Genomic DNA, 24,850 nt, shown 5'->3' on the forward strand with positions numbered 1-24,850 from the left:
GTTCACACTGCTGACGTACTGAGAGAGAAACAGTAACCCTCCAACAGTCAAGTAGGAAGCAAATTCAAGTGGCCGATGAGATGTTGGAAGCAGTCAGGGACAGGCAGTCAGGTACAGGGTATGGTCACTGTTCTTTCAGGTCTGAGGGTCAGAGCATCTGCTGTCATGCTTACAAATATGCTTTAAAAATATCTGAAATAGCTGGACATCTCTTCATGTCACTAAAGAACTCTGGCAAGGGTGGGCCCTTTAAATTATCCAGCTCTTCTAATACATTTTAAAATAGAACTCACCTAATATTCTGATATAAACATCTATTGCATAAAGCAAAAAAAAAAAAAAAAAAAAGCAGCTGCCAACTGTGCCTGCCTGCCTGTCCCTGACTGCCTCCATCTCATAGGCCATTTGCATTTGCTGAGCATTTCATGTGTGTGTGTGTGTGTGTGTGTGTGTGTGTGTGTGTGTGTGTGCGCGCATCTGGCAGGGGTGGGAGGTTTCAAACTGCATAAATCCTCATAGCCATCCTAGGAAGTGGAGACTATAATCTCTGTTTTATAGGTGAGGAAACTGAAACACAGAAAGAGGAAGTGATTTGCCTGATGTCAAACTCTTCAACCTATGACTCTTAGAGCCTAGGTGGAAAATGTCTGATGTCACCTTGTTGTCTTGTTCCTGACACTAGGTTCTGAGTGGCACTAGGATAAATTCCAAATTCCTTAGCTTATTCTGACATTCTAGGTGCCTTTATACCTTGGCTGTGCTTGGCCTCACCTCAGTGTCCCATGTCCATGCTCATAACTTTGTTTCATTTCAGCCTTAATGCTTTTGCTTAAATATTCTCTGTACTCCTCTTTTTATTCAGACTTAACCAGACCTTTACAAGGTACTGTTATCTTTCCCTGAAAAGATGTTCTGTCCCTGGTTTCCAAAGCTGAGCTCCTATGCATCTATCCTCCAAGAGTCAGTATATTCATGCTCTCTACAAAGATTTTTTTAAGCCCAGGATCATGTGAATCATTTAGAGGTAGTTCATATCAAAACTATGACATTTTCTATTTCTTCTTGGCATACCCCGATCATTTATAATTTAAAATAAAAATTATCAGTTCAGTTCAGTTGCTAAGTCTTGTAGGGCTCTTTGCAACAACATGGACTGCAGCACACCAGGCCTCCCTGTCCATCACCAATTCCCGGAGTTTACCCAAACTCATGTCCATCGAGTCAGTGATGCCATCCAACCATCTCATCCTCTGTTATCCACTTCTGCCTTCAATCTTTCCCAGGATCAGGGTCTTTTCCAATGAGTGCATTTTTCACATCAGGTGACCAAAGTATTGGACCTTCAGCTTCAGCATCAATGAACATTCAGGACTGATTTCCTTCAGGATTGACTGGTTGGATCTCCTTGCAGTCCAAGGGACTCTCAAGGGTTCTTTAGCACCATAACTTGAAAACATCAATTCTTTGGTGCACAGTTTTCTTTATAGTCCAACTCTTACATGACTAATGGAAAAACTATAGCTTTGACTAGATGGACCTTTGTTGTCAAAGTAATGTCTCTGCTTTTTAATATGTTATCTAGGTTCAGTTCAGTTCAGTCACTCAGTCATGTCCGACTCTTTGCGACCCCATGAATCGCAGCACACCAGGCCTCCCTGTTCATCACCATCTCCTGGAGTTCACTCAGACTCACGTCCATCAAGTTAGTGATGCCATCTCATCCTCAGTTGTCCCCTTCTCCTCCTGCCCCCAATCCCTCCCAGCATCAGAGTTTTTTCCAATGAGTCAACTCTTCTCATGAGGTGGCCAAAGTATTGGAGTTTCAGCTTTAGCATCATTCCTTCCAAAGAAATCCCAGGGCTGATCTCCTTCAGAATGGACTGGTCAGATCTCCTTGCAGTCCAAGGGACTCTCAAGAGTCTTCTCCAACACCACAGTTCAAAAGCATCAATTCTTCGGCGCTCAGTCTTCTTCACAGTCCAACTCTCACATCCATACATGACCAAAGGAAAAACCATAGCATTGACTAGACTGAACTTAGTCGGCAAAGTAATGTCTCTGCTTTTGAATATACTATCTAGGTTGGTCATAAGTTTTCTTCCAAGGAGTAAGAGTCTTTTAATTTCATGGCTGCAGCCACCATCTGCAGCGATTCTGGAGCCCCCAAAATAAAGTCTGACACTGTTTCCACTGTTTCCCCATCTATTTCCCATGAAGTGATGGGACCGCATGCCATGATCTTCGTTTTCTGAATGTTGAGCTTTAGGCCAACTTTTTCGCTCTCCTCTTTCACTTTCATCAAGAGGCTTTTTAGTTCCTCTTCACTTTCTGCCATAAGGGTGGTGTCATCTGCATATCTGAGGTTATTGATATTTCTCCCGGCAATCTTGATTCCAGCTTGTGTTTCTTCCAGTCCAGCGTTTCTCATGATGTACTCTGCATATAAGTTAAATAAACAGAGTGACAATATACAGCCTTGACATACTCCTTTTCCTGTTTGGAACCAGTCTGTGGTTCCATGTCCAGTTCTAACTGTTGCTTCCTGACCTGCATACTGATTTCTCAAGAGGCAGGTCAGGTGGTCTGCTATTCCCATCTCTTTCAGAATTTTCCACAGTATATTGTGATCCACACAGTCAAAGGCTTTGGCATAGTCAACAAAGCAGAAATAGATGTTTTTCTGGAACTCTGTTGCTTTTTCCATGATCCAGCAGATGTTGGCAATTTGACCTCTGGTTCCTCTGCCTTTTCTAAAACCAGCTTGAACGTCAGGGAGTTCACAGTTCACGTATTGCTGAAGCCTGGCTTGGAGAATTTTGAGCATTACTTTACTAGCGTGTGAGATGAGTGCAATTGTGCAGTAGTTTGAGCATTCTTTGGCATTGCCTTTCTTTGCGATTGGAATGAAAACGGACTTTTCCAGTCCTGTGGCCATTGCTGAGTTTTCCAAATGTGCTGGCATATTGAGTGTATCACTTTCACAGCATCATCTTTCAGGATTTGAAACAGCTCAATTGGAATTCCATCACCTCCACTAGCTTCGTTTGTAGTGATGCTTTCTAAGGCCCACTTGACTTCACATTCCAGGATGTCTGGCTCTAGATTAGTGATCACATCATCATGACTATCTGGGTCGTGAAGATCTTTTTTGTACAGTTCTTCTGTGTATTCTTACCACCTCTTCTTAATATCTTCTGCTTCTGTTAGGTCCATACCATTTCTGTCCTTTATCGATCCCATCTTTGCATGAAATGTTCCCTTGGTATCTCTAATTTTCTTGAAGAGATCTCTAGTCTTTCCCAATCTGTTCTTTTCCTCTATTTCTTTGCATTGATTGCTGAAGAAGGCTTTCTTATCTCTTCTTGCTATTCTTTGGAACTCTGCATTCAGATGTTTATATCTTTCCTTTTCTCCTTTGCTTTTCACCTCTCTTCTCTTCACAGCTATTTGTAAGGCCTCCCCAGACAGCCATTTTGCTTTTTTGCATTTCTTTTCCCTGGGGATGGTCTTGATCCCTGTCTCCTGTACAATGTCATGAAAATCATTCCATAGTTCATCAGGCACTCTATGTGTCAGATCTAGGCCGTTAAATCTATTTCTCACGTCCACTGTATAATCATAAGGGATTTGATTTAGGTCATACCTGAATGGTCTAGTGGTTTTCCGTACTTTCTTCACTTTGAGTCTGAATTTGGTAATAAGGAGTTCATGATCTGAGCCACAGTCAGCTCCTGGTCTTGTTTTTGTTGACTGTATAGAGCTTCTCCATCTTTGGCTGCATAGAATATAATCAATCTGATTTCAGTGTTGACCATCTGGTTACGTCCGTGTGTAGAGTCTTCTCTTGTGTTGTTGGAAGAAGGTGTTTGCTATTACCAGTGCATTTTCTTGGCAAAACTCTATTAGTCTTTGCCCTGCTTCATTCTGCATTCCAAGGCCAAATTTGCCTGTTACTCCAGGTGTTTCTTGACTTTCTACTTTTGCATTCTAGTCCCCTATAATGAAAAGGACATCTTTTTTTGGGTGTTAGTTCTAAAAGGTCTTGTAGGTCTTCATAAAACCGTTCAACTTCAGCTTCTTCAGCATTACTGGTTGGGTCATAGAGTTGGATAACTGCTATATTGAATGGTTTGCCTTAGAGACGAACAGAGATCATTCTGTCATTTTTTAGATTGCATCCAAGTACTGCATTTTGGACTCTTTTTTTGACCATGATGGCTACTCCATTTCTTCTGAGGGATTCTAGGTTGGGCATAGCTTTTCTTCCAAGAAACAAGTGTCTTTTAATGTCATGGCTGCAGTCCCCATCTGCAGTGATTTTGGAGCCCAATAAAGTCTGTCACTGTTTCCATTGTTTCCCCATCTATTTACCATGAAGTGGTGGGAGTGGATGCCATGATCTTAGTTCTCTGAATGCTGAGCTTTAAGTCAACTTTTCACTCTCCTCTTTCACTTTCATCAAGAGGTTCTTTAGTTCTTCTTTGCTTTCTGCTGTAAGGGTGGTGTTTTCTGAATATCTGAGGTTATTGATATTTCTCCCAGCAATCTTGATTCCAGCTTGTGCTTCACCCAGCCTGGCATTTCACATAATGTACTCTGCATATAAGTTAAATAAGCAAGGTGACAATATACAGCCTTGATATACTCCTTTTCAGAAATGGAACCAGTCCATTGTTCCACGTCTGGTTCTAACTGCTGTTTCTTGACCTGCATACAGATTTCTGAGGAGGCAGATAAGGTGGCTTGGTATTCTGAATTCTTTAAGCATTTTCCGGAGTTTATTGTAATTCACATGGTCAAAGGCTTTGATGTAGTCAATAAAGCAGGAGTAGATACTTTTCTGGAACTCTCTTGATTTTTCTATGATCCAGGAGATGTTGGCAATTTGATCTCTGGTTCCGCTGCCTTTTCTAAATCCAGCTTGAACATCTGGAAGTTCACAGTTCACATGCTGTTGAAGCCTCACTTGGAGAATTTTGAGCATTACTTTGCTAGTGTGTGAGATGAGTGGAATTGTGTGGTAGTTTTTGGCATTGCCTTTCTTTGTGATTAGAGTGAAAACTGACCTTTTCCACTCCTGTGGTCACCACTGAGTTTTCCAAATTTGCTGGCATATTGAGTGCAGCACGTTAACAACACCATCTTTTAGGAAATGAAATTGCTCAGCTGAAATTCTAGCACCTCCACTAGCTTTGTTCGTAGTGATTCTTTCTAAGGTCCACTTGACTTCAGACTCCAGGATGTCTAGCTCTAGGTGTGATCACACCATCATTGTTATCTGGGTCATTAGGATCTTTTTTGTATGGTTCTTCTTTGTATTCTTGCCACCTCTTCTTAATATCTTCTGTTAGATCCATACCATTTCTGTCCTTTATTGCGCTCATCTTTGCATGAAATGTTCCCTTGGTATCTCTAATTTTCTTGAAGAGATGTCTAGTCTTTCCCAATCTGTTCTTTCCTCTATTTCTTTGCATTGATCGCTGAAGAAGGCTTTCTTATCCCTCCTTGCTATTCTTTGGAACTCTGCATTAAGATGGGTATGTCTTTCCTTTTCTCCTTTGCCTTTAGCTTCTCTTCTTTTCTCAGCTATTTGTAAGGTCTCCTCAGAGTACCATTTTGCCTTTTTGCATTTCTTTTTGTTGGGGATGGTCTTAAACACTGCCTCCTGTACAATGTCACGAACCTCCATCCATAGTTCTTCAGGCACTCTATCAGATATAACCCCTTGTATATGTTTGTCACTTCCACTGCACAATTGTAAGGGATTTGATTTAGGTCATACTTGAATGGTCTAGTGGTTTTCCCTACTTTCTTCGATTTAGGTCTCAATTTGGCAATAAGGAGTTCATGATCTTAGTCACAGTCAGCTCCGGTCTTGTTTTTGCTGACTGTGTAGAGCTTCTCCATCTTTGGCTGTAAAGAATATAATCAATCTGATTTCGGTGTTGACCATCTGGTGATGTCCATGTGTAACATTGTCTCTTGTTTTGTTGGAAAAAGGTGTTTGCTATGACCAGTGCATTCTTTTGGCAAAACTTTGTTAGCCTTTTCCCTGCTTCATTTTGTACTCCAATGCCAAACTTGCCTGTTACTCCAGGTATCTCTTAACTTCCTACTTTTGCATTCCAGTCCCCTATGATGAAAAGGACATCTCTTTTTGGTGTTAATTCTAGAAGGTCTTGTAGGTCATCATAGAACCACTCAACTTCAGCTTCTTCAGCATTAGTGGTTGGGGCACAGACTTGGGCCTTGGAAATGAACAGTGATCATTCTGTCATTTTTTAGATTGCACCCAAGTACTGCATTTTGGACTCTTTTGTTGACTTTGAGGGCTATTTCATTTCTTCTAAGGGATTGTTGCACCTAGTAGTAGAAATAATGGTCATCTGAATTAAATTGGCCCATTCCTATCTATTCCTATTCAGTGATTCCTAAAATGTCGATGTTCACTCTTGCTGTCTCCTATTTGACCACTTCTAATTTACCTGTGCAATATTCTTTGTAGCATCAGACTTTACTTCCATCACCAGCCACATCCACATCTGGGCATTGTTTTTGCTTTGGCTCCATGTCTTCATTCTTTCTGAGGTTATTTCTCCATACTTCTCCAGTAGCATATTGGGCACCTACCGACCTGGTGAGTTTATCTTTCAGTGTCACGTCTTTTTGCTTTTTCATACCGTTCATGGGGTTCTCAAAACAGGAATACTGATGTGTATTGTCATTTCCTTCTCCTGTGGACCACGTTTTGTCTGTATTCTTTGCCATGACCTGTCCATCTTGGGTGGCCCTAGATGGCGTAGCTCATATTTTCATTGAGCTAGACAAGGCTGTGGTCCATGTGATCAGTTTTTTAGCTTTCTGTGCTTGTGGTTTTCATTCTGTCTGCCCTCTGATGAATAAGTATAAGAGGCTTATGGAAGCTTCCTGATGAAAGAGACATCTTTATACTAAAAATTATAAGCTATATTATAATATGAGGAGGTTCTACTGAGTTCTGGTTAGATCTTTTCTGTTTTCACTACCTTGATGCTGTTTTTGAAATATTATGTTGGCCAGAAAGTTCATCCAGAAAAACCCAAACAAACTTTCTGGCCAACCCAATACAAAGTATCAAAAGCTTTCAAGATTGTCTTTTTTTTTTATTTCTAATTTTTGGTAGTCCCTACCTTGCTGGTGCCCTAAATACTTGGTAAACATGCTCTTCCAGATCTTTTCCTCCAAGTTGGACTGAATCCCCTCTTCTGTGGTACCCCACCCCACTTGTGTTACCATCCCCAAATTCTGGCCAGCTGCATATTATTGTCTTCTTCAACCAAGTGGTCATTCTATCAGAGCAGATAGCCTATCCCTCTTTGGATTCTTAGTGCACAACTAGGTTTGGGCCTTGATGTATGGATTGTAAATGTCTGTTGATGGAAAAATGATTAGATAAAGCCAACTTTCAGAATCAGTTATCTTCAGACCTGAACTGATTCATGAAACACTGAGCACCTCCAGAAGTGTAGACCAAAGGCTAGAGCTTTCTCAATGCTGTTCTTTCACTTCAGCACTCCTCCTTCAAACTTCTCATATAGTTCCTTTGTGGAAATTTGAAAAAGTTTCCCTGACTCCAGCACAGATGCCTTGATGAGAAAAGCAATTGTACCCTTGACCTGACACAGTGAACAATATTCACAATCATACATAAGGTCATGTGACACTTTTTATGACATAGGTATGTGGGAGGGGATAACCATGATGGAAGTTTGAAGATAGGAATTTGAGTATATATTCTGCTACTGAATCATTGTGTGGCCTCAGGTAAAGTCCTTGCCCTGCTCTATGTCTGTTTCCCCATCTAAGAAGTGAAGCAGTAACAATGTTCACCTTGGGGATTCTGGTTGGACAAAGCTGGAAGGATGTTCTTTAAACTTCTTAGAGTGGTGATGACTATTAGCAGCCTCCTTATACTTTCTACTTGAGGCCCAGAGGGTCTGAGTGACCAGGGTCTCTTCTCATCACAATCTATTTTGAAAGAAAGTGAGCTCCTGGGAACACCTTATGTCTAAAGCTAACATTTTCCCTGTACTTCCAGCTAACACCTCTCCAATCTTTAGTTGGTATTATGAATGAAAGTTTCATATTTTTCATGTATCTTCTCATATATCAAAGCACTATGGAAGCTACCTGAAGATACAACCTACTTTTCTTGTCCTTATTCACACCCCCTATAGACACCACGGCTCAAAGAAGTCAAATACATAGTGACTGAAAAAGGTACATGTGCATTGTGAAAAAAGACATGATTAAGAGACAGAATGTGTGATTAAAATCCTAGCTTTATGTGGTATAAGATTGAGCAAGCTCAAGTTCCCTAAGATGCAATTTCCTCTTCTTGAAAATTTGTGATCATAAGACCTATTTTAGCCTCCTTAACTGGAGTGCCAAGGGCATTCAATGAAACAAACAAGCAAAAAAAGGTGAACACTTTTGGAAACTGAAGTGTCATCCATATGTTAATAATACTTTTGAGAACACAATAGTAACAACCATAGGGGAGAGGCATTTTACCCCAGAGACCAGGGTCCTAATATGTCCATATTGTTCAGTAAAACATTACTTCAGTCCCTTTGTGAACACTTTACAAATCAAAGAATCACCATGTCGTGGATAATTAGAGCTGGGAGGGCCCTTGAAGACAGATCAAGTGTAGCTCCCTGATGTTACTAATAAACTTGAGGCCCAGAGAGGGAAGGCATTTCTTCAGGTCCTATAAGACATCAAAACCAGGCTAAGAATCCAGACTTATACTTTGTGGTGCTGGGTTCTTACCTATCCAGTTCATCATCCAAGGGTTGGTAGTTGACCTTGTAGCACTCTATTCTCTTTAGAAAATCTTCCAGAACCTTTTCATGATCACAGTCTATATAATCAGGACTGCCAAGTTTCACTTGCTGGAAGAAGGGAGAAAGAACCATGGGAGACAGAGATTCTGACAGTGCCCTTGGGAAGAGCTCTTAGAGTTCACAAAGTACAATATCCCTCATCATAAAGCTGAGGAGATTGAGACTTAGAGAGGGGCCTTGCTGAAGTTTACAAAATCAGACAGTTGAAGAGAATCTGAACAGTATAACCCTTCATTCCTTATCTGTGTACTCAAACAAGGTCTGTTATATTATATTCAGTTCTAGAGTACACAGTTTAAGATAATGATTTATAAGTGGACTGAAAATTGTGGTGTGAGAAATGGTTGAAGAAGAGGAACAGAAGATCTTGACCAGGGGTCATAATGGCTTACATGTATCGAGTGTTTACTGGGATAACTTAGCATATGTTGGCTTTAGATTTCTGAAGGGCTGACATCTTCTAAGCCCTTAGGATCTAACTTCTTTATCCATATTCTACATCTCAGTGAATGGTATTATCATCTACTTAAGTCAGTTGAGTTCAGTCACTCAGTCATGTCTGACTGTTTGTGACACCATGGATTGCAGTACGCCAGGCCTCTCTGTCCATCACTAACTTCCGGAGTTTACTCAAACTCATGTCCACTGAGTCGGTGATGCCATCCAGCCATCTCATTCTCTCTTGTTCCCTTCTCCTCCTGCCTTCAATCTTTTCCAGCATCAGGGTCTTTTCAAATGACTCAGTTCTTTGCATAAGTATTGAAGTTTCAGCTTCAGCATCAGTTCTTCCAATGAATTTTCAGGACTGATTTCCTCTAGGATGGACTGGTTGGATATCCTTGCTGTCTAAGGGATTCTCAAGCGTCTTCTCCAACACCACAGTTCAAAAACATAAATTCTTCAGTGCTCAGCATTCTTTATAGTCCAATTCTCACATCCACACATGACTACTGGAAAAACCATAGCTTTGACTAGATGGACCTTTGTCAGCAAAGTAATGTCTCTACTTTTTAATATGCTCTCTAGGTTGGGCATAGTTTTTCTTCCAAGGAGCAAATGTCTTTTAATGTCATGGCTGCAGCCACCATTTGCAGTGATTTTGGAGCCCAAGAAAATAAAGTCTGTCACTGTTTCCATTGTTTCCCCATCTATTTGCCATGAAGTGATGGGAGTGGATGCCATGATCTTAGTTTTCTGAATGTTGAGTTTTAACCCAAATTTTTCACTTTCCTCTTTCACTTTCATCAAGAGGCTTTTTAATTCTTTGCTTTCTGCCATAAGCATGGCATCATCTGCATATCTGGGGTTATTGATATTTCTTTCAGCAATCTTGATTCCAGCTTGTGCTTCATCCAGCTCAGCATTTCTCATGATGTACTCTGCATAGAAGTTAAATAAACAGGGTGACAATATACAGCCTGATTCCATCAACTCCACTCGCTTTGTTCATAGTGATGCTTTCTAAGGCCCACTTGACTTCACATTCCAGGATGTCTGGCTTTAGGTGAGTGGTCACACCATCATGGTTATCTGGGTCAGAAAGATCTTTTATGTATAGTTCTTCTGTGTATTCTTGCCACCTCTTCTTAATATCTTCTTCTTCTGTTGGGTCCATACCATTTCTGTCCTTTATCAAGCCCACCTTTGCATGAAATGTTCCCTTGGTATCCCTAATTTCTTGAAAAGATCTCTAGTCTTTCCCATTCTGTTGTTTTCCTCTATTTATTTGCATTGATCACTGAGGAAGGCTTTCTTATCTCTCCTTGCTCTTCTTTGGAACTCTGCATATAATTGGATATATCTTTCCTTTTCTCATTTGCCTTTCACTTCTGAGCCTTAAATGAATCTGAGAGTCATACTAGATGTGTCTCTTTCTATCACCCCCACCACTTAGAAGGTATATACCTTCTATATACCTCACTATATCTTCTAAATATCTCCCCAAATGACCTCCATTCTCTCTTCCTTGGATGCTCACTCTAGCTTTGTGACAAGTTACTCTGTTTACAGTTTACTTTCCCTTATTAGTAGCAAGAAGTATAGTTTTAATGTGCACACCTGAATATGGAATTCCTCTACTTGAAACCCTTCACTATTTCCTAATGTCTTTTAGGATAAAGTATGAAATATTTTGGGTTTGCAGGTGGCGCTAGTGGTAAAAACCCACCTCCCATGCAGGAGACATAAGAGGCGCAGTTTCAATCCCTGGATCAGGAAGATACCCTGGAGAAGGACATGGCAACCCACCCCAGTATTCTTGCCTGGAGATTCCCCATAGACACAAGAGACTGGTGAGCTACAGTCCATAGGGTTGCAAAAAATTGAACATGACTAAAGCAATTTAGCATGCATGTATGAAATATTTTAGCAGGTGACACATGGCTTGTTATGATTGTGCCCTGAATGATTTCTTCATCCTCATCTCCCATTGCTCTTCTAGTCCTCCATGCACTTTGCTTTAGCCAATCTAAGCTATTTCTAGTTCCCCCAAGATGCCATACTTAGTATATGCCATTCCTTTATTTTCCATTCTTTACCTGCCAAATGCCTATTCATTCTTCAAGATGCAGGTCAGCTGTTATCTTGAAGAAGAAGCCTTCTTATGCAAGGTTAGTTCCTCAACAGCCTTCCACAGCCTCCTTTAGTTCGTTTATCTCAGCACTGATCTCACAGAGTTATATCTCTTATGTTGTCAGTCTCCCTCACTAGACTGTGAGTTCAAGGCTGGACTCTTCTTTAGCTATTTCTGTCTCTAATACCCCAAATGGTTCAGTCCAGGTATATGGATTCAATTTATGTTTAATCAACAGGTGGATGGATGAAAAGGAAAGAGAGGATTTGGACATATTCTATGCCTCAAGAGGCAAAAATAGGACCAATGAGTGGAGATTACAGGGAGCCAGATTTCAGCTTGATTGGACTGCATTTAATGAAGGCAGTGAGCCTCATAATTGGAGGTACAAAAGGAAAATCTAGACAAACATTTAGCTAAGATTTCAAGTTTCTGATGAAACATTGAAGGAGGTGATCTTTAAGGTATTCTCTGTCCCCAAGATACAGTAATTTGATGAAATAGGAAACAATAAAATGTGGTGAGTGTTCTAAATCTAGACCACATACCTGGAATCTAAGAGCAGTGATAAATTTGATACAAACTGTGGGGCAGAAAAAAGAGCTTTCAAGACAGATAGACAGACCTGAGGTTCAGCCCCAGTTCTGTCTCTTCCCAGCTGTATGAATTCTTGGCAACTTACTGCTCCCCTTGGAACCTTAGTTTCCTCTCTCCAGTACTAAGAAGAATTTCACAGAATCATTGTATGACAGGATGGTGAAGGAATACTTCCTATAGGAAGTGAGAGGAGAAGCTAACAGAAAAATACCTCCTTTAACTACAGAGATATTTCTAGGCATGATCCAAATCTGAGGAAAAATAAGAAGGAAAGAAAAGGTGACTGGTACTCCTTACCCTGATGTTTTCTGCAATGACGTCAGGGTCATTACAAATGGACTCAATGAAAAAGACCTATAAGGGAAACAAAAGAGACATTTCAGCAAGGAATTATGTTTGGTATGAGCTAAACATAACTTGACCTCTTCTCAATGACTCTGAATCATCTTTAGAGGCAGTTCTTTAAAAAAAAATTATTTATTTTAATTGGAGGCTACTTTACAATATTGTATTGGTTTTGCCATACATCAACGTGATCTGCCACAGGTGTACACGTGTTCCCCATCCTGAACCCCCCTCCCACCTTCCTCCCCATACCATCCCTCTGGGTCATCCCAATGCACCAGTCCCGAGCATCCTGTATCATGCATCGAAACTGGACTGGCAAGTTGTTTCACATATGATATTATACATGTTTCAATGCCATTCTTCCAAATCATCTCACCCTTGCCCTCTCCCACAGAGTCCAAAAGACTGTTCTACACATCTGTGTCTCTTTTCTGTCTCTCATACAGGGTTATCATTACCATCTTTATGAATTCCATAAATATGCATTAGTATATTGCATTGGTGTTTTTCTTTCTGGCTTACTTCACTCTGTATAACAGGCTCCAGTTTCATCCACCTCATTAGAACTGATTCAAATGTATTCTTTTTAATGGCTGAGTAATACTCCATTGTGTATATGTACCACTGCTTTCTTATCCACTCATCTGCTGATGGACATCTAGGTTGCTTCCATTTCCTGGCTATTATAAACAGTACTGCGATGAACATTGGGGTACACATGTCTCTTTCAATTCTGGTTTCCTCGGTGTGTATGCCCAGGAGTGGGATTGCCAGGTCATATGGCAGCTCTATTTCCAGTTTTTTTAAGGAATCTCCACACTGTTCTCCATAGTGGCTGTACTAGTTTGCATTCCCACCAACAGTGTAAGAGGGTTCCCTTTTCTCCATACCCTCTCCAGCATTTATTGCTTGTAGACTTTTGGATTGTAGCCATTCTGACTGGCGTGAAATGGTACCTCATTGTGGTGTTGATTTGCATTTCTCTGATAATGAGTGATGTTGAGCATCTTTTCATGTGTTTGTTAGCTATCTGTATGTCTTCGTTGGAGAAATGTCTGTTTAGTTCTTTAGCCCATTTTTTGATTGGGTCGTTTATTGTTCTGCAATTGAGCTGCAGGGGTTGCTTGTATATTTTTGAGATTAATTTTTTTGTCAGTTACTTCATTTGCTATCATTTTCTCCCATTCTGAGGGCTATCTTTTCACCTTGCTTATAGTTTCCATTTTTGTGCAGAAGCTTTTAATTTTAACTAGGTCCATTTATTTTTGCTTTTATTTCCAATATTCTGGGAGGTGGATCATAGAGGATCCTCCTGTGATTTATGTTGGAGAGTGTTTTGCCTATGTTCTCCTCTAGGAGTTTCATAGTTTCCAGTCTTACATTTAGGTTTTAATCCATTTTGAGTTTATTTTTGTGTATGGTGTTAAAAAGTGTTCTATTTCACTCTTTTACAAGTGGTTGACCAGTTTTCCCAGCACCACTTGTTAAAGAGATTATCTTTTCTGCATTGTATATTCTTGCCTCCTGTATCAAAGATAAGGTGTCCATAGGTGCATGGATTTTTCTCTGGGCCTTCTGTTTTGTTCCCTTGATCAATATTTCTGTCTTTGTGCCAGTACCATACTGTCTTGATGACTCTGACTTTGTAGTAGAGCCTGAAGTCAAGAAGGTTGATTCCTCCAGTTCCGTTCTTCTTTCTCAAGATTGCTTTAACTATTCGAGGTTTTTTGTATTTCCATACAAATTGTGAAATTATTTGTTCTAGCTGTGTGAAAAATACCATTGGTAGCTTGGTAGGGATTGCATTGCATCTATAGATTGTTTTGGATAGTATACTCATTTTCACTATATTGATTCTGCCAATCCATGACCATGGTATATTTCTCCATCTATTAGTGTCCTCTTTGATTTCTTTCATCAGTGTTTTATAGTTTTCTATATACAGGTCTTTTGTTTCTTTAGGTAGATATATTCCCAAGTATTTTATTCTTTTCGTTGCAATGGTGAATGGACTTGTTTCCTTCATTTCTCTTTCTATTTTCTCATTATTAGTGTATAGGCATGCAAGGGATTTCTGTGTGTTGATTTTATATCCTGCAACTTTACTATACTCATTAATTAGCTCTAATAATTTTCTGGTGGAGTCCAGGGTTTTCTATGTAGAGGGTTTTCTATCATGTTATCTGCAAACAGTGAGAGTTTTACTTCTTCTTTTCCAATTTGGATTTCTTTTATTTCTTTTTCTGCTCTGATTGCTGTGGCCAAAACTTCCAAAACTATGTTGAATAGTAGTGGTGAGAGTGGGCACCCCTGTCTTGTTCCTGACTTTAGGGGAAATGCCTTCAATTTTTCACCATTGAGGATAATGTTTGCTGTGGGTTTGTCATATATAGGTTTTATTATGTTGAGGTATGTTCCTTCTATTCCTGTTTTCTGGAGAATTTTTATCATGAATGGATGTTGAATTTTGTCAAAGGCTTTCTCTGCATCTATTGAGATAATCATATGGCTTTTATTTTTCAATTTGTTAATGTGGTGAATTACATTGATTGATTTGTGGATATTGAAGAATTCTTGCATCCCTGGGATAAAGCACCCTTGGTCATGGTGTATGATCTTTTTAATGTGTTGTTGGATTCTGATTGCTAGAATTTTGTTAAGGATTTTTGCATCTATGTTCATCAGTGATATTGGCCTGTAGTTTTCTTTTTTGTGGCATCTTTGTCAGGTTTTGGTATTAGGGTGATGGTGGCCTCACAGAATGAGTTTGAAAGTTGACCTTCCTCTGCAATTTTCTGGAAGCGTTTGAGTAGGATAGGTGTTAGCTCTTCTCTAAATGTTTGGTAGAATTCAGCTGTGAAGCTGTCTTCATCGGGGGTTTTTTTTTTTTTTTTTTGCTGGAAGATTTCTGATTAGAGTTTCGATTTCCGTGCTTGTGATGGGTCTGTTAAGATTTTCTATTTCTTCCTGGTTCACTTTTGGAAAGTTGTACTTTTCTAAGAATTTGTCTATTTCTTCCACATTGTCCATTTTATTGGCATATAATTGCTGATAGTAGTCTCTTATGATCCTTTGTATTTCTGTGTTGCCTGTTGTGATCTCTCCATTTTCATTTCTAATGTTATTGATTTGATTTTTCTCCCTTTGTTTCTGAATGAGTCTGGCTAATGGTTTGTCAATTTGATTTATCTTCTCAAAGAACCAGCTTTTGGTTTTGTTGATTTTTCCTATGGTCTCTTTTGTTTCTTTTGCATTTATTTATGCCCTAATTTTTAAGATTTCTTTCCTTCTACTAACACTGGGGTTCTTCATTTCTTCCTTTTCTAGTTGCTTTCAGTGTAGAGTTAAGTTATTTATTGGACTTTTTTCTTGTTTCATGAGGTATGCTTACATTGCTATGAACTTTCCCCTTAGCACTTATTTTACAGTGTCCCACAGGTTTTGGGTTGTTGTGTTTTCATTTTGATTCATTTCTATGCATATTTTGATTTCTTTTTTGATTTCTTCTGTGATTTGTTGGTTATTCAGAAGCATGTTGTTCAGCCTCTATATGTTGGAAATTTTAATAGTTTTTTTTTTTTTCCTGTAATTGAGATCTAATCTTACTGCATTGTGGTCAGAAAAGGTGCTTGGAATGATTTCATTTTTCCTTTATTTTGAATTTACCAAGGCTAGACTTATGGCCCAGGACATGATCTATCCTGGAGAAGGTTCCATGTGCACTTGAGAAAAAAGTGAAATTCATTGTTTTGGGATGAAATGTCTTATAGATATCAATTAGGTCCAACTGACCTATTGTATCATTTAAAGTTTGTGTTTCATTTCTGTTTAGTTGATCTATCCATAGGTGGGGGTGGGGTATTAAAGTCTCCCACTATTATTGTGTCATTGTTAATTTCCCCTTTCATACTTGTTAGCATTTGTCTTACATATTGTGGTGCTCCTATGTTGGGTGCATATATATTTATAATTGTTATATCTTCTTCTTGGATTGATCCTTTGATCATTATGTAGTGTCCTTTGTCTCTTCACAGCCTTTGTTTTAAAGTCGATTTTATCTGATATGAGTATTGCTACTCTTGCTTTCTTTTGGTCTCTATTTGCATGGAATATCTTTTTACAAACCTTCACTTTCAGTCTGTATGTGTTCCTTGTTTTGAGGTGGGTCTCTTGTAGACAGCATATATAGGGGTCTTGTTTTTATATCCATTCAGCCAGTCTTTGTCTTTTGGTTGGGGCATTCAACCCACTTACATTTAAGGTAATTATTGATAAGTATGATCCCGTTGCCATTTACTTTATTATTTTGGGTTTGAGTTTATACACCCTTTTTGTATTTCCTGTCTAGAGAAGATCCTTTAGCATTTGTTGGAGAGCTGGTTTGGTGGTGCTGAATTCTCTCAGCTTTTGCTTGTCTGTAAAGCTTTTGATTTCTCCTTCATATTTGAATGAGATCCTTGCTGTGTACAGTCATCTGGGCTGTAGGTTAATTTCTTTCATCACTTTAAGTATGTCTTGCCATTCCCTCCTGGCCTGAAGAGTTTCTATTGAAAGACAAGCTGTTATCCTTATGGGAATCCCCTTGTATGTTATTTGTTGTTTTTCCCTTGCTGCTTTTAATATTTGTTCTTTCTGTTTGATCTTTGTTAATTTGATTAATATGTGTCTTGGCGTGTTTCACTTTGGGTTTATTTTATTTGGGACTCTCTGGTTTTCTTGGACTTGGGTGATTATTTCCTTCCCCATATTAGGGAAGTTTTCAACTATTATCTCCTCAAGTATTTTCTCATGGACTTTCTTTTTGTCTCCTTCTGGGACTCTTATGATTTGAATTTTGGGGCGTTTAACATTGTCCTGGAGGTCTCTGAGATTGTCCTCATTTCTTTTAATTTGTTTTTCTTTTTTCCTCTCTGATTCATTTATTTCTACCATTCTATCTTCTACCTCACTAATCCTATCTTCTGCCTTATTCTACTATTTATTCTAGTATCTTATTCTACTATTTGTTCCCTCCAGAGTGTTTTTCATCTCGTTTATTGCATTGTTCATTATATATTGGCTCTTTTTTATTTCTTCTAGATCCTTGTTAAACCTTCCTTGCATCTTTTCAATCCTTGTCTCCAGGCTATTTATCTGTGATTCCATTTTGATTTCAAGATTTTGGATCATTTTCACTATCATTATTTGGAATTCTTTATCAGGTAGATTCCCTATCTCTTCCTCTTTTGTTTGGTTTGATGGGTATTTATCCTGTTCCTTTACCTTCCTCTGTCTCTTCATCTTTTTTTTAATTGCTGTGTTTGGGGTGGCCTTTCTGAATTATGGCAGTTTGTGGAATTATCTTTATTGTGGAGTTTCCTCACTGTGGGTAGGGTTGTACGGGTGGCTTGTCAAGGTTTCCTGGTCAGGGAAACTTGTGTTGGTGTTCTGGTGGGTGGAGCTGGATTTCTTCTCTCTGGAATGCAATGAAGTGTCCAGTAATGAGTTATGAGATGTCAATGTGTTTGGAGTGACTTTGGACAGCCTGTATATTGAAGCTCAGGGCTGTGTTCCTTTGTTGCTGGAGAATTTGAATGGTATGTCTTGCTCTGGAACTTGTTGGTCCTTGGATGATGCTTGGTTTCAGTGCATGTATGGAGGCATTTATTGAGTTCCTGTCAATTAATGTTCCCTGGAGTCAGGAGTTCTCTGGTGTTCTCAGGATTTGGACTTAAACCTCCTGTTTCTGATTTTCAGTCTTATTTTTACAGTAGCCTCAAGTCTTCTCCATCTATACAGCACCACTGATAAAACATCTAGGTTAAAGATGAAAAGTTTCTCCACAGTGAGGGACACCCACAAAGGTTCACAGAGTTACATGGAGAAGAGAAGAGGGAGGAGGGAGATAGAAGTGACCAGGATGAGATGAGGTGGAATCAGAAGAGGAGAGAGAAAGCTAGCCAGTAATCACTTCATTATGTGTGCTCCACAGTCTGGATCCCTCAGAGATGTTCACGGAGTTATACAGAGAAGATAAGAGGGAGGAAGGAGACAGGTCGCCAGGAGGATAAAAGGGGGAATCAAAAGGTGAGAGACAGATTCAACCAGTAATCAGTTCCCTAAGTGTTCTCCACCATCCAGAACACACAAAGAGATTCACAGAATTGGGTATAGAAGAGAAGGGGGAGGGAGGAGATAGAGGCAACCTAGTGGAGAAAAAGGAGAGTCCAAAGGGGGAGAGGGCGGTCAAGCCAGTAATCTTGCTCCCAAGTAGAAATGGGTACTGAAAATTGGGTTCTTAAACGTACAAAATTGATAACAAATACCAAAAAGCAAAGATTAAAAGTCTAGAGTAGAAGTTGGATTTTCAAAAATACAATATTAATGAAAAAAAGTCACAAAAAATATTATATATATGTATATATATGAAGTTTGCTTTAAAAAACAGGGTCTCTTTTTTTGGAAAAGTAATAGTAGGTTATAAAAATGAAAATTAAAAGAGCAATAGAGGACTTAAAAATAAGAAAAAATTTAAATTAAAGAATGATAGTAAAAATAGTAAAAATATATATAGGACTTTCTCTGGTGTTGTTGTGGGCAGTGTGGGGTCAGTTCATTTTTGGATAGTTCCTTGGTCTGGCTTATATTTCTCAAGATCTATAGGCCCCTTCCTATGTAGCTGGTACTAACTACAGGGTTTTAATCTATTGCACCTGTCACTTCCAAGGAGGTTCCCTCTGTTTTAGCTTCTGTTCGCTGGTGTTTTCAGTGTCTAATTTCCACCCTGGCACAAGGGGGCGGTGGTGGACACTCTTTTAGGCTCACTTGTTCAGTCGTGCTGTGGGGAGGGAGGGACGCTGCAAACAAATAACACTGGCATGTGTTCGCAGTGTCTCAGCCACACTGGCTTTGCCCCCGCTCACGGTGTGTGTGCTTTCCCTGTCTACACTGCTTAGGCTCTAGGTTGCTTTGCCGGGAACTGTCTGAGGCCAGCCCTGGATTGTATGCCCTTTCCAGGTCTAAGCCACTCAGGTTAAGGTACTTGGGTACTCCTCAGAGGTGCATACTTGGTTGGGCCTGCATTTCATGCCCTTCCGAGGTCCGAGCAGCTCAGGTGATCATGTGTTTGGAGAGCGTGGTCACTGTGACTTATCGTCTCCCTCGTCCCTGCCTCGTGGTTTTCTGGGTGTACAACCAGCACACCTTCTCAGGCGGATGTTGACCGTCCAGAATCCCAAGAAGTCTTGGTTAGCAATGAAGCCTGCTTGTAGTTTGGTAGATGCTGCCCCTCTGGGGCCGTGATTGCCCCCTTCCGGCTCTGGCTGCCCTTGCCTGCCTGTCACCGGAGGGGGATGGGCCTGCCTGCAGCCGGCTAGCTCTGCTCAGTCCTTTGTTCTGTGAGGGGGGCTGACGGTGTCTTAGGTTAGGGCTTTTTGCATGGTAGTTATCCCACGGTCTGGTTTGCTAGCCCAAGTTAGTTCACTCAGATTGCCCTCAGGGCATTCAGGCCCAGTCCTTACTCTAAGCAATGCAGGCCACACCTCCCTGCCCAGCCCTCAGTTTCCTGTGGTGGATGCAAGCATCTGCGCTGCTTCTCCACTGGGGGAGTTACCGTTGGGCACATAATCTGTGGGGTTTAATTATTTATTTTTCCTCCTGGTTATGTTGCCCTCTGTGGTTCCAAGGCTTGGCACAGACTCGGCAGTGAGAGTGTTTCCTGGTGTTTGGAAACGTCTCTCTTTTTTGACTCCCTTTCCAGGACAGAGCTCCGTCCCTACCTTTTTTGTCTCTCTTTTTGTCTTTTATAGTTTTTCCTACCTCCTTTCAAAGACAATGGGCTGCTTTTCTGGGTGCCTGATGTCCTCTGCTGGCATTCAGAAGTTGTTTTGTGTAATTTACTCAGTGTTAGAGGCATTTCTGACAATGTAATTTCATACAGTGGTGTTTTTAGGATTCTGAGTTTTATGAGGCAGATTGGCCCTAAATTGTAGTGATTCCATCTCCTCCTTCCTCATACCCATCCACCAGTGTCAGCTTCTCAGTAATTATCTTCCATTGCCTTATGTGGCATCCCTTCTTTCCTGTTCTGTTCTGTTTTTCTGTTTCTAGCTGTGATCTGGAAAGCGATATAACTCAATTAAAATACTGATCCTATGGTAGCTGATTTGGCATCTCTGTCCCCTGGTTTGGCTTTCTTTGGGGTTTGCTCATAGATGAGTAGCCTCTAGATAAGAGTTGAAGAGTTACTCTACCTTGTAACCATGTTCTTTAGCAAACTGCAGAATCAGTGACCGTCGTTCTCTGGTAGTGTTGGTGGCATCAAAAACCTTGGAGGCACACGATGAGATTGGTTTGCCTTAAATCTAGTTCTGATAGAATGCCTACTCTTTGACCATCCCTATGCTAAGCAAACGGTTTCAAGGAGGAAATAAAACTTGGCCAGGGTTTTGAAGGATTTGAAATGACTTATATCAATTTCTCAAGTATTCATTGAACCCTTGCTGTCTTCCCAGAAATGTAGCAGACTCTGTAGGCACAAAAAGGCCAGAGGAAAACTGTGGAATTCTATTAGGCCCATTTTACAGGTAAAAGAGCTGAGACTTAGAAGAAGGGTTTCTTTTACCCAAGGCCACTGAGACTTACTGACAAAGCAGAGTTGAAACTGATTTTCTCAGCTCCTAGGTGAAGCTTCTTCCCTCCCTATCACTTTGGAGTTATTTGAAGCCCTTTTAGAATTTCCAAATCCTATGTCAGAGGTTTATGAGATTAAATTGACTAGGTGTTTAGGTAAATCTCTAGAACTTAAAAATGTTTCTATTGCAGTCAGATTCTAGTGTAGTCTTGTTGAATTCTTGGGGATAGAGTGGTAGACTCTATTGATTAGGAGTATAGATTCTGGAGCTATACAACCTGTACTCCAGTTCTGGCCTACCCTTTGGGAAAATATTTAACTATTTGGTTTTTCTGCACTACATTTTTCTGGGGTATAAAATGGAGTATAGTAAAAAATACTTATCTTGTGGGGGAGGGTGGAATTAAATTAATACATGCAAAGTGCTTAGAGTAATGTATAGAACATAATAAACACTCAGTATATATTAGCTATTCTCCATTCCAACAGAAACCGAAGAGAAAATGAAAATTTCCTTACTGCAACACGACCTTCCTCATGGCTGAGATAGCTATGAACATCTTTCAGGGCTGCTAGGGCACACTGCCTGAAAAAGATGAAGAAAGAAACAGACAGCTACTATACCAAAGATGGGTTCTTCTCTATTCTGCATTATCTTTTGCACTATATCTCAAATGTCATACATTAAATCATTCATCTATTGAATATCTACAAAGGGTGTTCTATGTTCTAAGAACTATAACAAGCACAGAGAAGTCACACAGTTGAAAGTGGCTCTGTGCAGACATCTTAGGGGCATAACATACCCAGGAAAAGTAGACTAATGACCGAGCCATACTATCAAGGGCTCCAAACCTTGAACTAATAGTGCTTAAACTGAATTGGGTCTTGAACCCAAGAAGAGCCTGGATACATAGTCTGTGAAGTAGAAGGCATTCCTGGCACATATAACAGGGCAAACACAGGTAACATGATGGAAATGTATTTACACTTTTGACAAAAATCTGTTTAGTGATTACTCTTTGTTGGGTTCCATTATGAGGATATAGATCAATAAATGAGACTCAGGCTCTGTTCTGAAAGTGTTCAGAGTCTTGTAGAAGACAAACACCTCGAGGTTGAATGGATGAGATCAGAGTGGGACAAATTATTGAGACTCTTATTTTAAATGCTAGGCTAAATTTCCACTCTTTCCTGTCAGAAGTAGGAAACTGTTAAAAGTTCTTAAGCAGGGGATGGATATGACCAGAAATAGGTTTCAGTTAAGATAGTGTAAGGATTGTCTTAACTAGTCTCCTTAATAACCCAAATTGCTCTGCTGTACTCCACTCTCTGAATAGAGGCCTCCCTCAGCCAGGGGACAGCAAAGGTCTTTAAAATGTTAGGTACTCACTTCCTGATAAGAAGGGCCTCCATGTTGTCAGGAAGAAAGAATTCATAGTTCTTGTAGCTCACTGCCTCTCGTCGATATTGACCTAAATTAAACACTGAAAGCAGGAAGCCCTGGTGAAGTGGTTGGGAAGATCTCAGTGGCAAAAAGAAAAAAAAAAAAGTCCTTTCTGGGAGGGATCTCAGAGGTAAAAGAAGGTAAAGTTTCTAATTATATAATATGTATACAAAGCCTCAAATTATGGCGTCCAGCTCACTTACTCCTCACAACAACATTAAAAAGTAGGAATCGCTATTCGCATTTTATAAATGAGAAAATGAAATTTCAGAGAAAGGAAGTACTCTCATTGTAAGTGGAGAGCTAGGATTCAAACAAAGGTCTGTTTGGTTCCAAAGCTGGTGATCTTTCCACTATTCTGTTTTATCATAAACTACAAAACTTTTAATGTCCCACTCCATTGGAAAGATAAAGAAACTGGGATCCTGGGAGTAAACCAAGGGTCAAACATGAGCAAGCTGGGGGCATAACTAGACTTGGCCTTCTGATACCTAGTCCAATGTTATCATACTTTATGCATCAGTATAGAGAACCTAGATATGTTGGACTTTTTAGGCCATACTTTCTCATTTGTAGTGGTGAAAAACCAGAGAGGAAAGAGGGAAAGGGGGAACAAGGGGATAATAGTCAAAGAGGTAATGTATTATTTCATTCATTCATCCAACAAATACTTTCTCATGTCTACTTTGTAAATCAGGACATGAGTTCTGGGGTCTCAGAGATGAATCGGATCTGCATGATGAATCCACAAGAAGCTCACCATCCAGAAGGCAGGACATAGAATAAACCAGTAAACAGAGAGCTCTCACCCAGGTTATTAAGTGCTATAACAGAGTCATGCAAAAGAGTAAGGGGGAAGGAAAGACTAACTAAACTTAGAGTAGTATCAGAAGCTTATTTTGGAGAAAGCAGCATTTGTACCAGTCTTTATAGGAAGGCAGACCTTTTATAGGCAGGCATGGTGTGTGGGAGAGGGGAACGAAGATATTCCAGGTAGAGGAACAGTTTGAGCAAGGGTGTGGCATTGGCAGAATGCAGAACATGAGTCATCCAATTGTGACTGAGGCATGTGAGCTTGGCAGAGGCCAATCATGGAGGGCCTTGAACAAATGATAGGCTAAGGAGCTTGGATCTAAACCTGCCAGTCAAGGGAACCCTTGGTAGCTACAGATATGGGCAGCTATGTGTTTGAAACATGACTCTGAGGATCTCTGTGTGAGTGAAGCAGACGGGAAGCAGATGCATAGGAGCAGAGACCCATCTGCCACCATCACATGTGCCCCTACACTCAGCAGAGGCTCTTCAGAGCCTGCAGTCATACAAGAACTATTCCTTCTCCCCTTCTCTTCTGCCAATGTCCTATTCCTCCCACAGGAGGAATATACCATACCTCCTAGCTCAAACATACCATATATGGAAGATTTCACTGCCTTCCAGGTGGTGATTTCCTCTGTGAGACCCTCAGTACCCTGCTCTGGGATTCTTCAGTGACATGTTGTATTCTTATGCACCCCAGTCAAATGGAGAAATCTTCAAGGATGGGGTGTGAATCTCATCTAGTTTTGCATGTCCAGTGCATAGTATGGGTTTTGGCACATGGAGGACCAGTAGGAAACTCACCAGTGAATGAGAGAATCAGAAAGTAAATGAAGGGAAAGAAGAAATGGGAGAAGGAGAGGAGAAGACTGGAGAGAGGGAGGGAAGGGGGCAGATAGATAGGGTGTTGGGATGGTCAAGAGAAATGAGAGGAAGAACATGGAGGGGAGTACAGGGCCAATGTGGGTTCTCTCCTCTTTCCATCAGTAGTGCCAAGTATCAGACAGTGAGTGTCAGTGTCAGACACAGTGAGTGTTAGGCTTTGGAATCAACCAGATGTGGGTTCATATCTTGGTTCCATCACCTTGGTTGATGTTACATACATGTGATGTGTTCCACCACATGGTGACCACGTGCCTTCAGACAAGATGCGTCAACTCTTGGGCATTAGTTTCATCAACTGTGGGATGATGATAATACTAGTCCCTCCCACATGGGCATTTTAGAGCTTAAGAATAGATGTGAGTCCTTTGAGGGCAGGGGTCCTATCTTACTTGTTTTTCTTTGCCCAACATCCAACAAGGGCCTTGACACAACTGTGCTCAACAAATAATTAGTGACTGAGCAAATGAATGTCTGAGAAGAACTTTTTCTGCACTGGTGAGTAGTGCTCCATTCCACAAGAGAGACAGGCTAAGCACTTGCTTAGTGTACCAGTAAATACACAGCCCCAGTAAAAGTTTTCAGCCAAGTGGATATGCATTAAAAGCATTAATATAGTCATTAGGGGATAAATAAAAAAAATTGGTAGACGTTGTTACATTTACCGTTTTTATTCTGAATTACATATG

At 40.3% G+C, this 24,850-nt stretch overlaps 1 protein-coding gene across 7 annotated transcripts in view; it reads right to left on the reverse strand.

Moving 5' to 3' along the window:
• Window positions 1-24,850, reverse strand: part of PFKFB1 (6-phosphofructo-2-kinase/fructose-2,6-biphosphatase 1) — a 125,673-nt gene that overhangs the window by 19,115 nt on the left and 81,708 nt on the right. For all 7 annotated transcript variants that reach the window (XM_040266066.1, XM_040266063.1, XM_040266065.1 and 4 more), the window contains 5 exons: window positions 22,410-22,503; window positions 21,536-21,602; window positions 20,637-20,711; window positions 12,355-12,411; window positions 8,815-8,936 (listed from right to left, as the gene is read on the reverse strand). In XM_040266066.1, coding sequence (XP_040122000.1) covers window positions 8,815-8,936; window positions 12,355-12,411; window positions 20,637-20,711; window positions 21,536-21,602; window positions 22,410-22,503 — 415 coding nt within the window. The remainder of the gene's footprint in view (window positions 1-8,814; window positions 8,937-12,354; window positions 12,412-20,636; window positions 20,712-21,535; window positions 21,603-22,409; window positions 22,504-24,850) is intronic.

Source organism: Oryx dammah, unplaced genomic scaffold, assembly GCF_014754425.2.
Source record: "Oryx dammah isolate SB20612 unplaced genomic scaffold, SCBI_Odam_1.1 HiC_scaffold_23, whole genome shotgun sequence".
NCBI lineage: Eukaryota > Metazoa > Chordata > Mammalia > Artiodactyla > Bovidae > Oryx > Oryx dammah.